The 13,804-nt window shown below is 37.7% G+C and overlaps 1 protein-coding gene across 1 annotated transcript; it reads right to left on the bottom strand.

Moving 5' to 3' along the window:
* Positions 1-812: 812 nt before the first annotated feature.
* Positions 813-7,141, bottom strand: LOC145041801 (eukaryotic translation initiation factor 4G-like). The gene is made up of 9 exons (XM_078989986.1): positions 6,844-7,141; positions 6,482-6,694; positions 6,235-6,377; positions 5,921-6,076; positions 5,691-5,764; positions 5,509-5,565; positions 1,742-5,424; positions 1,474-1,665; positions 813-1,392 (listed from the first exon to the last, which is right to left on the bottom strand). Exons 2-9 carry the CDS (start codon positions 6,652-6,654, stop codon positions 1,062-1,064), a joined length of 4,809 nt encoding a protein of 1,602 aa, XP_078846112.1. The 5' UTR covers positions 6,655-6,694; positions 6,844-7,141; the 3' UTR covers positions 813-1,061.
* Between the last annotated feature and the right edge of the window lie 6,663 nt (positions 7,142-13,804).

Raw genomic sequence — 13,804 nt, 5'->3', positions numbered from 1 at the left:
CAAACTAAAAAGTAAACATAACCGATACACAAATATAACTTATCTTTTTCAAATTTACCAAGAATATTTTCAATTTACAAATAAGCCACGGAAATAGATATGAGGTTATGCTGATGTTTATAAAGTTTTAACTTGTAACTAAATACTTGGCATATTTATATACATTCGTTCTAATAGAATATGGTGGAGGCTTTTGAGATTCAAACTTCAAACTGACTTCATTTAAAAATGCTGGAATCCTAAATAATCACAACCAGGTCACTTTGACAATGGTATTTGAACTTCGGATTTTGTAGATGAATTACATGATTTACAACTTTTATCATAAAATATATAAACTATTCTTGGGTTTAAAATTCTTTTTCTAATTTGTAACCTATTAATCTTGTTTTTAAAGAAAAATTCTAATTTATCAATCATGGTTGCTTGAATTTTTCTTTAAAGAAATATCTAGTGGTTGACATTTGACCCATAGCTTAAACTACTATACAAAAACATACGACGAGTCATTATATATAAACAACTATTGGATTGTATTTAATTATCAGCACAGCGATTTTCCACAGTTTAATTGGTGCAGGCAGAAAGATGAAAGCTATATTTGCCCCACATAATAATTTAAAAAGACAAATAGAGTAGACTTTAGATTATAAAGTAAAGAAGTCATTGATAGGTGATCTTGGAATTATATTTTCTACAATCATCAATCTAATGTCAGAAAATACTTTTAAAAAGACCAAACAATCAAAAACCAACAAAAATATATTGCACACAAAATACATATTCAAATATAAAAAGTATATAACCAACCATAAGTCAAGTAAAATCTAGATGCTCATTTGAACCTTTTAAGGATCATGGTTAATATTTTTCAAGTCGAGAACAATAACAACGAAGGACCAAAAACCCTCCTACAAATAGATATAGATATATAGATATATATACCAATCCCCCTATCAAACCCATAAAAGATTTAAAGATTTGAATTTCTTCTTCTTTTTTTTTTTTTTTTTTTTTTTCTAACAAAGATAAAACGAGCATCCTTACTTATGATCATCGATCTAAATAAACTTATCTAACCTCGATGCTTTTTTAATTCCAGGAAACCGAAATTTCTCTAGCTTTGGATCAGAAGCTTCACGCAAATCATTCAAAAAGGAATCACCTTTCTCCGATTTAACAATCTCCAGAATCACTCCAACAACTTCAGCTGCAAGACCAATTTCCACCAATCGCCCCTGCTCCTCCCCACCTTCGTATATCAAACGCCATACTTCTTTATACGGTATCACATTTTCCAATATTACCCTTGCAAACATTCGTCCAAGAAACTCTCCTGCTTTTGGAGCATCATTCACCGCATCCTCTAATGTCATCAGAACAGACTCAAATCTGAAATGTAAAAAAAGTAAAAACACAGAGTTAAACGTGTAAGTATGTGTTAACTAAAAAAAAAAAAGATATATAATTTACCCTTTAACGAGGGCCTCTTCACTTATAATTTCTTGAGATTTTGTAAGATTGATTAGAAGTTTAGCAAGTGATTCCCGATCCATGTCTTTTCTTTCAAACGAATCCGTCACCCAAATTGATATCATCGATGGATAGAAACCAGGGGCGTTTAGGTCTTTTACACACAAAGCAACTTCCTTCTCATCTCTCGCACTACCATTAAAAAAAAAAAAAAAACATTGTTAAATAATAAGACTAAAAAAAACCATTGATTATACAATTATAATACCTGTAAAACTCTTTAATCGCCTCTACAGACATGTCATGTAACCGATCTTCAGACAAAACCTTATCCGAAGACCCACTTTGCGGTGGGGTAGGCACCCGCCCACGTGGCGGAGGTGAAGATGGCGGGACCCGATGTTGTTCCGGTTCGTAAGCAGGTCGCGGGGAGTATCTTGGACCGCCCAAATCATCTCGTGGCCCGTAACCCGGTCTTTCGGGTCCAGACCCGTACCCATTCGGATTCGGGCCACCAATTACTCTCATTGACGGTTGTCCTCTAACCGACATCCCTCTAGCAAGCCCGCCTTGCGGGCCAAGGGTAATATTGTCATCTCCAACGGGCCGTAACGGGACCGACAAAGTCCTGTTTTCAAACGAATACCTTTCTTCAAATCGCGAATCTTGATTACCATACCCGCGTGTCTGTTGTGGTGACCCACGGTAACCCGTTTGAGGATTTGGTAAAAGATTCAACCCTTTTGGCCCAAAGTCCATGGGCTGACCCTGACCACGCCTAAGAGACGGGTTCGGGTTGGGCCCACGGGCCAGTCGGTTACTTTGGGCCTGGCGCTCTTGGGCTGCATCGCGGTGTACTTCCTCGATCTTTTTCGGGCCTTCGACTTTTCGTCTTTGTTGCCATCTGTTCTTTCGGAGGTCGATTACGTCTTTTAACATGAAGCGTACACGCGATGAAAGTTTCATGTTATTCGATAGCTTTAACATCATGTCGAAATACACATCCATATGCTCTTTAGCTTTCGCGTGATCAATCATTTCCCCTATTGTGCTCATCAGTTTGCATAATGACTCGATGTTCTCCTCATCTTCACCGAATAATTTCTTTATGCATTCGTGCATGATTCTTTCTGTCAACATTTTCTTTTTGTATAATTCACCAATAAGTCTGATATTACCCAACATACGTCTTCTCGCCTGAACTCTTTTCTCCTCCCTTTGTTCTTCCGTTTGTTTAACTTCACCTTCATCATCGGTTCTATTAGCTTCTGCTTGTTCTCTCTCACCTCTTTCAAATTCCTCTTGACATTTGTTCAATAGCAATCTTTTAAAAGTAATCTTCTCATTGTCTTCACTAAAATCAGGCAATTCCACAGACAACCGGGAACAAAAATTGGCATACATTTCAACAAAAGTTGGTTCCATCAACGCCTTATCAAATATCTGAGAAATCACACCAGACAAAGTACCCGCATTGTCTATGTTCACTTGTTTCACTTGTTCAAATAGTTTCTCAAAGTTCTGAGGTGTCAACTTATTTAGAATACCTTTCAACTGTCTTTGTTTGGCTTGTTCTTCATCTGTAATCTTTCCAATTTCATACTTCCTTTCGGCTTTATGCATCACAGGCATTGGAGTAGGGGAAGGAATTAACCCTTTCTGATAGCCACCCGCACGTTGCCACCTGTCGGAATCAGAGTTATTACGGTAGCCCTGCGGGCCCGGGGATTGAATCGGGCCAGAGAGAATGCCACCACCAGTGGTGTAACCAGGTGGCTGCGGGCGTGGGGTCCGCAACACACCATGGTTGCCACGAAAACCGGATACGTTATATCCCGGGTCGATCCCGACCCGCATGTCGCGCCCTGGACCCATGGGCCCGGGACCGGACCCGGACCCTTTATTCCACTTGTCGTCTTCCCCTACATTACTTGACCGGCGGTCCAGCCGTGGGCCAGCCCCTGGTCTTGGGCTTGGATGTGGGCTTGGGCCCATACTTGAGCCCATCAAGACTTCAGCTATGTCGGTTGTTACCTCGAAACCTTCCGGAAGATCGGTACACTGTTCGGAGAATTTCAGGAGGAAGTCTCTGGAATACTTTTTAGTCATTCCTTCATTGTCAACCTCACTGTTATGTTTTACCTGTTCCAGTTTAGGGGTAGAAATGTCTGCAGCATCTTCCCAATCATCTGGCTCAAATTTAACATCTTTTTTAGTCAAATCAACGGGTTCTTGCTTTGTTATAATGTCAGAAGAAGATTCAACCATCTCAGAAGCTGAAGTTTCTTTCTTTTCTTCTGGACGTTTATAAGCATTGTAAAGATCAGAAGTTGAACCTCGTGCATCAGCATTTTTCAAGATTTCTTTTATCTTTTTCTTCCCTTTAGGTGTACTACTACTACTACCCTTAACCTTACCTGTTTCAACAACAGCTTTATCAACCGAACCCTCTACTTCTAAAGTCAAAGCTGGTGTCTCTGGGACAGCATGTGGGCCCTCCTCTAAATTTAGCAATGAAGTTTCAGCAGTAAGGACATTAACCTCTGAAGTGGGAATTGAAACAGATGATTTAACATCCATATTGTTTAAAGATTCTTTCTCTTGTGCTTCAGGAGGAGTCACCATGGAAACAGTCTCCACAGTGCTAGGTTGAATCTGGTCAACAGAATCCTTGCATTCTTCTTTTGACCCAACAATTTCACTTACAGGCCCTTCAACTTTAAGAGACTTGTCAGAATCAGCCCCTGAACCAACAACTTCAGTAGATATAAGACCTTTTTCATCACCATCAACTTTCTTGCTAACTTGTACCACATCCTTGTTGGTTTCCAAGGATAAAGTCGGTTCTTGAACACCATCATCACCATGAAGGGCTTCTTGAACCTTTTTGCCAGTAGGATGCTTAGGTGACATGGCATCCTCAGTGGCAACAGAAGAAGCAGACGGCTTGCTAGCGGCAGGCTCCGGTAAAGAGATTCCGGCGACCACCTCAGATTCTTTAAGAGGAAGAGTGGACTGACTTTCTCCACCTGGCTTTTGAATTTTAGGAATCTCAGTTTTGTCAATGGGTAGTGAGTCACCAGCCTTTTCCCCATGTGCACTTGCAGTCACTGCAGGTTTAACTGTCACCTGTTTAGAAGGCTGCTGATTGTAAAACCTGGGTGGCTGAGAAGCAGGAGTGATCTGTGCACTAGTTAAAGGGTTGCTAGAACCAGGTGGAGGGTAAAACATAGGACTTGCATTGTAAGAATTTGGATAATAATTCATTGGGTGTGGATGTGGGTGTGGAGTGGGGAATGATGGTGGGCCATGAGGGTGTGACCTTGGACCAGAGGGTGCACCATTTGGATACACATCGGTTCTTTTATCGAGTCTGAGCTCCTCATGGGTGTCTGGGTGAGTGATCTTCACAGTTCTTCGGGTCCCACCAAAATTTCCCATCTGCTGTTGTTGGTATTGTGGCCCTAACTGTGGTCCTATACCCATTCCCATGTTTCCAATCTGATGAGTCATCTGAGAGGTGAAATTCAGACCTTGATTTTGATGAATGATCCCCTGAGATGACATTGGATGATGCTGAATGCCAGGGACAAATGGGGGGTTGCCAACTGGTAAATGCATGGGGAGTGGAACAGGCATTGATGTGTTCACCATGGGTTGTGATTGCAATGGTGGATTTGGTCCACCAAATTGGAGATAGTTTTGGGATTGGTGAAAAGGTATCTGCATTGGAACACTAGGGATAGAAGGCATAGGAGGACCAGAAGGCTTGATTGGAGTAGTAGTAGTAGTAGTAGAAGAAGAAGAAGAAGAAGAAAGCACATCCCTTTTTTCTTTTGAGGTATGATGGGTTTCACTCACATTAGACTGGTCAACACTCCCACCATCTTTCCTTGGTTTTGGAACAGGTGGATTTTGATTTGAAGTAGCTTTTAAGGATTCAAGACGAGCCTGCAAGAAAATTGGTATTCACTATTAAGATTAACATATTTTTTATGTTAGAAATATATGAAACAATGAACAAGAAACACACACCTGGACCCGTTTTTGCTCATCCAGATTTGGTGGGGCAGAGTTTGTTCGGGCAGGTACCTGAAAAAACAAACATAAGAAAATAATGATTTTAGAAAGGTTAAGATTGATGATACAGTATTACATAATTCAGAATTCAGAATCTATTTACAAAAACCTATGCAGAGGTAGAGTATAATTAATACCTGCATTCCATTCATGACACCAGGACTGAGAGATCCGAATTGAAGAGGAAATCCTTTAGAAGCATCTGCTGAGCCTAAATATAGAGAAGAATATATCAACAGACACCTTGTAAATAATGCAACTCAGACTTAGTTGATACTAAAGATCTCCATTAGTCAAACTCATGAAAAGCAAAGTGCAAAATGTATCACAATTCATATTTGAAACAATACAATCTTTATAGTCGAACCTTTAACAGGAGTTGCAGGACCTGTTGCACCAGTAGAGCTAGAACCAGAAGGAACAGCATTACTTTGTGGGGCCTTTGGCAGACCTGGGGTGCTTTTATGAACTGATGCATCAGTTGGCTTTACAGTAGGACCTGTTGATGAAGCATCAGGCGTTCCTACAATGATAAAATGAATAATGGTAATTTAGTCATGGTTCAATTGAAGGAAAACAATAAAGCACACAAATTTAAGCTTACTGGGATAAAAAGTAGATTAAAAACAAGAAAATTATCCAAATTGAATGTTGTTGCGAGGTATTGAGTTGTAGACATACCACTTAATGGAGGTTGAATATGAGCGCCATTCTGCACAGCTCTGCCAAAAGCGGGAGAATTTGAAGTACTCAAATTCACATTCGGATTCTGAACGGGTACCCTATTCTGTGCTCCTTGTGCATTACTAACCACCTTCTTAAAGCTATATGAAAGAATCCCAGATATGAAAGCATTAAGAAAAATAAAAACAAGCCCTAAATTCACATAAACGTATTGACAGAGTAACAAGACCCGATTAAGTTTTACCTTTTACCGGAATTTAACGAAGAGGAAGGAGGGGCGGTGGTACTGCCGCCGCCGCCCTTCCCGGCACCACCACCACCTGAAAAGTTCCTTTGCGTAGCAGGATTACCAGATCGACCGGATCGTCTGTACTGTTGCGACTCGTTGTTGTTACCCTTTGATTGATTGACGGACATATATCCAATTCCTCACGAAAGACACAATCTTTTTCTTTCCCTAATAATCAAAAATACCCAATAATAAAATTAGTCGGATCTCTCCGATCAAATCACGTGAAATCCAAATTACAGTAATTTAATCGTGACCCAATCCAACATTACAGAAATCAAACGTGGAAAGCGTGTGTTTTTTGTTTAACCACTTACCAGAAGTAACAGAGATAGAAAGATAAACGGACAATTAGGGTTTAGTGATTGGTACACCGACAAGGAGAAACCGAAACCATGACAACGGAGAAGAAAAGAGAGAGGGGGGAAAGAGGGAAGAGGGGGAGTGATGATGATATTGGTAAGGTAAACTAACAGAACCTGGTCAGATTGTGAAAAGATAGGTTTTGTAGGAGATCGAAAAAATCCGCCCGAATGGGTCGGTGGCGCATCGTAGAACCCTTCGTATTATGTGTTGTGTGGAGACTGGAGACCTCAATCTTACACTACTCCTCTACCGCTACGGGTGTAATTGTAAAAGGCAAATTCACATTTTCTCCTATAAATTCTTCTAATTGTCCTTTCTCAAAATTAATAAAAATACAAACACTTTGATGATGTATCTTAACTTTTAAGAAGCCTTTTTATTTTGATAATGTTTTTTAAATGGAATTTATTATAGGGAAATTGAGTAAACTAGCATTTTTTATTTTTTATCGGCAAATTAAGTAACCTAATTTTTTTGTGTTTTTAAAAAATATAACCTTTTTCTTTTCAAAATAACCATATTTTCCAGAATAGGTTGTTTTCAAATGTATTTCAGACTCATTTTCATGTGGGTTGGTCTATTTCACTGTGATATCTCCATTTTCACAGTCAGAAAAGATCGATTTTTGTTTATGTTTTGTTTAAAAATCAAAGTAACATTTTAAATAAAGTGTTGCAGAATTTGTTCCCAGGAAAACATGATAATTACATTATCAAAACATTTATGAAGAAATGTATTTTTATTCATTTTAAAATATTTGGGATGTCATTGTCAATACATAAACATAAGCATAAAAAGAACTTACATTCATTATCACTAGTAATTTATATCTCATTAATCTATCAGTATAATGTAACTTCATATCGACACCTGTGATTCAAATAAACTAAGTGGGTCAGGTTGGGAAACTTAGTGAGTACATAGAGTTTTCAACCCACAATAATATAATTATTATGTCTAATCATCAAACAATTAACACAATTACTCATCCTCATTCTCTTCTTTAATCTTAAGGATCTACCTTAAGAGTCTGCTATTCTTCATTCATTCGTTCCTAAGGATTGTCCTAAGGAATAGGCATGAAGTCCATCATTGTCTATGACACAGCTGTCAAGTACATCTGCTAGTTCTATCACTTAGGCGCAACTGCCAGAATTGTGACATTCTCTATAAGGCGCATTTGTCGATATAGTCCTTTAGGCGCATCTGCCGGGGGTTATGAGGTTCTCTATTAGGCGCAACTGTCGATACTATCCTTAAAGCGCAGCTGCTAGAATGTTTATCGTAGATCAACATCTACAGGTTGTGGCGCAGCTGCCAATGCTCATCTATACGGGACTAGGTTCATTGTTGTCAATGTTCATCTATAGGGCACTAGGTGTAACAACCATAAATTTTACGCCAAATTTAAACTTTTTCAATCGTAAATAAAATCAAACAAAGTTTGTTTACAAAATGTTTTCAAATCCAAATCCATCAGAGTGTCCCAAAATCATAACATAAGGATGAGGAGCAGTTGGTCACGCCTTCGCCTTTCCACGATCCCCTGAAGTACCTGAAACAATAAACTGAAAACTGTAAGCTCGAGGGCTTAGTGAGCTACCCCCAAAATACTAACACCACACTAATAATACCATAGCAGTAACAGTCAATCAATCAACATGCATACTGGGCCATCGGCCTGACTGGACCGCCCTACCGGGCCTACAGTCTGTCTGAATCTATCCCGAGCCTTCGGCATGACTGGTCCGCCACGTGGGCCTACAGTCTCCCCGGACCCCTCATAGGGTATATTGGCCTTCAGCACAAAGCAGGACCGCCTCAACCCAGCCACAAGCGAATAACCATGTACGCATACTATAATATACAGGCATATATAAACATCAAACATATATGTCACACTGATCATAAATCATAGATTTCTCCTGTAACTAGAGTACTGACCTAGCTGGTCACTAACATACCAATCCCTATGGATCATAAGAGCATAACATAATGTCTACCCGATTCCGATCTAACAGATCATAACCACATATAGCATACCATAACAATAACAACTAAAGGCCCGACCTTGGTGTTGTAGACCCTATCGATATAGTGAGGATAACTCACCTCGCAGATGTCGACTCGGAAGGTAAACTCCAACTCTCGAATCACTCGACACAAGCCCCACCACCTATAACCATAGTTCAATATACACATAAGTCTTTAACCTTATAAGGTACTCCATAACCCAATAGTCAACCCCTGATCAAGGTCAACAGTCCATGTTGACCTCAACTCGCCGAGTACACCCAGCTACTCGCCGAGTCCTTTGAAGTACATGTTGAATTAGTGTCTAAGTCCATAACTATTTTGGTATGTACTTGACCCGATGATGCATGGTCCTTTTGGGTTGCCTTCACCAAAGCAACTTGATTGGAGAAATATATAGAGAGAGAGGTTATTATGATTTATTAATATGTTATAAGAATAATATATTAAAGGAGAAATCATATTTGTTTAATTAATATTGGTCAATAATTAATTGAGAATTAATTTTGTGATCAAGTGTAATTAATTAAACTAGAGGGGCTGATTTGTAATTATGTGATAGCTACAAAATAAGGTAAGGATTATCTTATTATTAGGGTGAACGAATTTGAGGTGATAAGGCCTTAGAATTCGACTATGATAAGGATTCAAAGATTATCTTATGGGTTGCTTTGTGGATAAGCATCTAGATAAGGATAATGACTGAAACCCTATCTGAACACCTATATAAACACCCCTTGGCACATGAATTCGGGTAAGCCTTCCCAAGAAGTCCTAAGGACGAATTCCTACCTCTCTCCTCTCTCTTTATACCTTCTCCATTTGTTCTTGGTGTTTGTAAGCCATTAGAGGAGTGACACTTGTGACTCTAAGCATTCCAAAGTCAATTTAAGGAGATTTAGGATTGTTATTGCTATATAACAATCAAGGTATGTTCTTAAACCCATTCATATGTTAATATCGATTTCATATACTAGAATTAGGGTTTATAGTCTTGGATTCAAAGCATGTACAATAGAGAAACCTAGATCCAAGCATTAGGGTTTGTATGAGCACATATGATGTCTTATGACCAAAACCCATCAGTGGTATCAGAGCCTAGGATGGTTTCAATTGTATTGATGCATTGTATATCTAAAAATTCGATTTTTTGGTGTTCTAGAGGCTGGACTCGCCGAGTCCATAGCTGAACTCGCCGAGTCTAGGGTGACTCAACGAGTCCAGGCTTGACTCGACGAGTCAACTCGTCAGATGGAGGGTATCTCGAGTTTTCTTGCTGTTTTTGCTTATGGATAGTTACCTTATCATGTTAGACCAATATTAATCCAATCATTTGATATATTTGACTATAATTTTGATCTAATTGAAGATATTTATCAATTAATAAGATAATTGTTTCCTTATGTGATAATTGATTAATTATTTTGAGTAAATTGATAAATTGTTTTGCAAGAAATCATTAAATAAATCAAATATGGATAATTATGTGATTAAATGTTAATTTGAATTATTTCTTATTTGATCCTTGTTGTTATGAAAAGTTTCATATTTTCCCCTTTAGGTTTTATAGTTTAAATTTGAACCCAAAAGTTTTGAAGTTTTGAAATTTAAATAGTTAAAACCCTAATGTTTTGAAAAAGGTTTCAAAACTTGCCCTCAAGTTTTGGAATTTAAATTTTGATTAATAGTTTAATTGTGATGTATATTTAAATTCTAAACCCTATTGTTTTGAAATGTTTCAAAACTTGCCCTCAAGTTTTGGAATTTAAAAGTTGATTAAAAGTTTAATTAGGAATGTTGAATTCTAAAACCCTAGTTTTGAAAAGTTCAAATACACCCTTATGGTTTTATTAATTAATTAAGGAGTATAATTAAAAGAGATTTAATAAATCCATAAAAGTTTAGGTTAACCATTTAATTGAATTAAAAGTGTAATTGTTAAAGTTAACCAAATAGTATTTTAAAAGTGTAAAATGCACCCTATACTATATATATAACATTAAAAGTCTAACATTATATATATGTATGAGTAAAAGTCAGTCTTACCGTTAGTAGGCCTCATTCACGAAGCTGGTCTATAAGGGGTGTTTAAGGAAATTGCCTATAAAAATGGCGATTGAATGGGTATCCACTCTTACCCACCGCACTCTTGACTAGTGGAGAGTCGTTAGCCGAACGGGTAGGATAGGACGAAACCTTCCATTATAAGTATAACGAAATACAAAAGTAACTAAATGTTTTTTTTTCAAATTCCCAATCTTAGTTACTTAGGCAAAAGTGAATTGATGCAATTCCATGAAATTACACTTTGTGCCCTTGCGAAGACGTTAGTGGAGCGTATGTGGTTTACCAGCACACTAAATGGTTCTAAGAAAGGTAGCAAAGGGTGACTCAATGTTTGTCATAGTTCGGTGGAGGGTGTGTGGTTTACCAGCACATCGAATAGGTGATTGTAACATGTGAGGGCACCATGTAACTTTGCATGGTTATCCACACCCGCTTTGTGATCCTCGGCATCCCAGTCACAAACGAGAGGGGCATATCGAGATTTAAACATGCCATTGAAATGTTCAATGAATCTCAAAGGATCTAGGAGTTTTCATAGATTTAAAACTTAAATTTATTTTTTCGTTTTTCATGGTGGAAATTAGTGAATCGTCATTCACTTACCTTCAAATATTCTGCATCTAGATTACGGCATCCCTTTTCTAGGTTGTAGCGTATTGTGTTGGGTCCTAGCCTTAGTATCCCATTTGGGTGATTTACTAAGGACTCAATCGATCAACTAACTTGAATTTGTTTTCTCCCGTTTTGTAGATGTCAAAGTTCGAAAACTATAGTCTTCCCAAATCCCGTGGAACAAGCATTCCACATGAAGATGATATTCCACGATTCGATCGAGGAACAAGAAATCGTGCTTCACTTCCTCCACCTCCTCCAATTGTTCTCCCTAACCCACAAGATTGGAAAATTGAAAGGTTCAATATCACTCAAGCCCTTTTGGCAAGTAAACATAAAGAAGGAAAGTCGGTGTGTGCACACATCTTAGGGATGAAGTCACACATTGATAGACTAAGAATGATGGGATCCATTATCGGTGAAGAGATGGTTGTTGATTGGGTTCTTCAGTCACTTCCTAACTCGTATAGTGAGTTCGTAAGAGAGTACTATATGATGAACCACAACGTGACCCTTATTGATCTCACCTATATGCTTATTGCTGCTGAATCAACAATGGTTTGGCGCAATAGAAAAGCAAAGTTGATTGGCGAATTTGCCTTCAAGACCTCTATGGATATAGACAATGGCAATGAACGACATGCAATGATCGAAAAGTTTGATCATAAGAGAAAGGCGATGTTTGAAGTAGTTCCATGTGTTGTTCCAAAAGAGTCAATTTGCTTTTATTGCCAAGAGAAGGGGCATTGGAGATGAAGTTGCCCTATTTACCCAAGTGATCTAAGAGATAGGAGAGTCAAAAGTATGACTACGCTTCAGGTAAAATCCACTATCTAACTCCGCTAAGTTCCTATTCATTGATTCTTAATACATGATGTGATAAGATTGCATTTGAATGTTTTGCTGGATCGGTGAAAAGAAAGGAAGCTTGATAAGAGAGCAAGATGAATCTAATCACAAGAGATGGATCTTGATCGCATGGACTTGAAGATTGGATTTTGAGCTTAGATAGTTATGATAGAGTTGTTATAAATTTTCCTTTTACATAGTTTTCAATAGATTTTGCATTGTAAGGACAAATGTTTTTCCGCTGCTTTTATAAATAAAATAAATTTTGTTTGACTTATTTATTTATTTGTTTACTTCCTTGCAATGAAATCATTATGAAAATTGATGTTTGCATATTTCTACAATGAATGGATATGATTCTTAGTTATGTTATTTATGGAAATGTCGAGAATTTACCAAATAGGGAGAGTTTCTCCTCGCTCAAATTTCAATTGGACTGAAATTTGGAATCACGCAACTTGGTTGTATGATGAATGAGAAATTTCATATTTGGAAATTAGACAAATTTGTTGACAAAGTGTCAAGTGAAGGACTAGGAGATCGAGTACACAAAGTTGTGTGTTGATCAAGTTCACCATAAGAGTAACAAAGATATTCGTCATGATTTACTAAAGGATTAAGTGTAATTCTGAATTGATTAAAGGGTTTAGATCAATAGTAGAACGAATAGGAAGAATCAAGTAGGCAGAAAAATAAAAGTTTCTCCATTCTAAGAAGAAGGGAGAGTAGCTTTTATGCTTTATGATAGATCTTAATGATTAAGAACCATATATCAATTGATCCTCTAAGTGAGTCTTAGTACAATTGTATGTCTAAGAAGAGGAATCAAGAATTGAAGAAATGGTTAAATCAAGAAGTCTATCATACTTTGTTCCAATAACAAGTCTTAAAGTTAAGATTGTGATAATGAGTGAAAAGTATTAAAGGTTTATAACATTCGTCAAATGTGGAAAGTCGTGATGTCTTGAATAAGACAAAGACCGACTAGGACCAATTTATGAAGTGTTTTGATAAAAACTACACTAACTCTTGAATATTTGTTTGTCAAGAAATGGTTATTGACAAAAAAATCTTATATGTCAAGGAGTCAGTGGGAGCCTTAATGGTCTTGAAAGGTTTCAAGAACAAGTCAAATAAACCTTATTGATCATCACTAGCACACGAGTTGAGGTTTACAACCTATCGTGTTGACATTATTTTGTTTTTGTGTTGTTTCCAATTGAGTTAATTATGCATGTGAGTTCTATGAGTTCTCATTTTGAATGCATAAAAGGCAAGGCACCTTGATCAATGAAAGGTACATTGATAGGAAAAAAGGTGAGATGCTTAACTACTTGGAAGACGTGGTGG

This window comes from Lactuca saligna, chromosome 4, assembly GCF_052625555.1.
Source record: "Lactuca saligna cultivar CGN05327 chromosome 4, ASM5262555v1, whole genome shotgun sequence".
Lineage (NCBI taxonomy): Eukaryota > Viridiplantae > Streptophyta > Magnoliopsida > Asterales > Asteraceae > Lactuca > Lactuca saligna.
This window is presented reverse-complemented; position numbering and strand designations above follow the sequence as displayed.

Excerpts from the sequence above, each read along its gene's own strand:
- LOC145041801 (XM_078989986.1), bottom strand. The coding sequence starts at position 6,654 with ATGTCCGTCAATCAATCAAAGGGTAACAACAACGAGTCGCAACAGTAC. Across the intron at positions 6,077-6,234 it reads TATTCAACCTCCATTAAGTG|GAACGCCTGATGCTTCATCA; the intron begins GTATGTCTACAA and ends TTATCATTGTAG. Across the intron at positions 1,666-1,741 it reads GCGATTAAAGAGTTTTACAG|TGCGAGAGATGAGAAGGAAG; the intron begins GTATTATAATTG and ends TTTTAATGGTAG.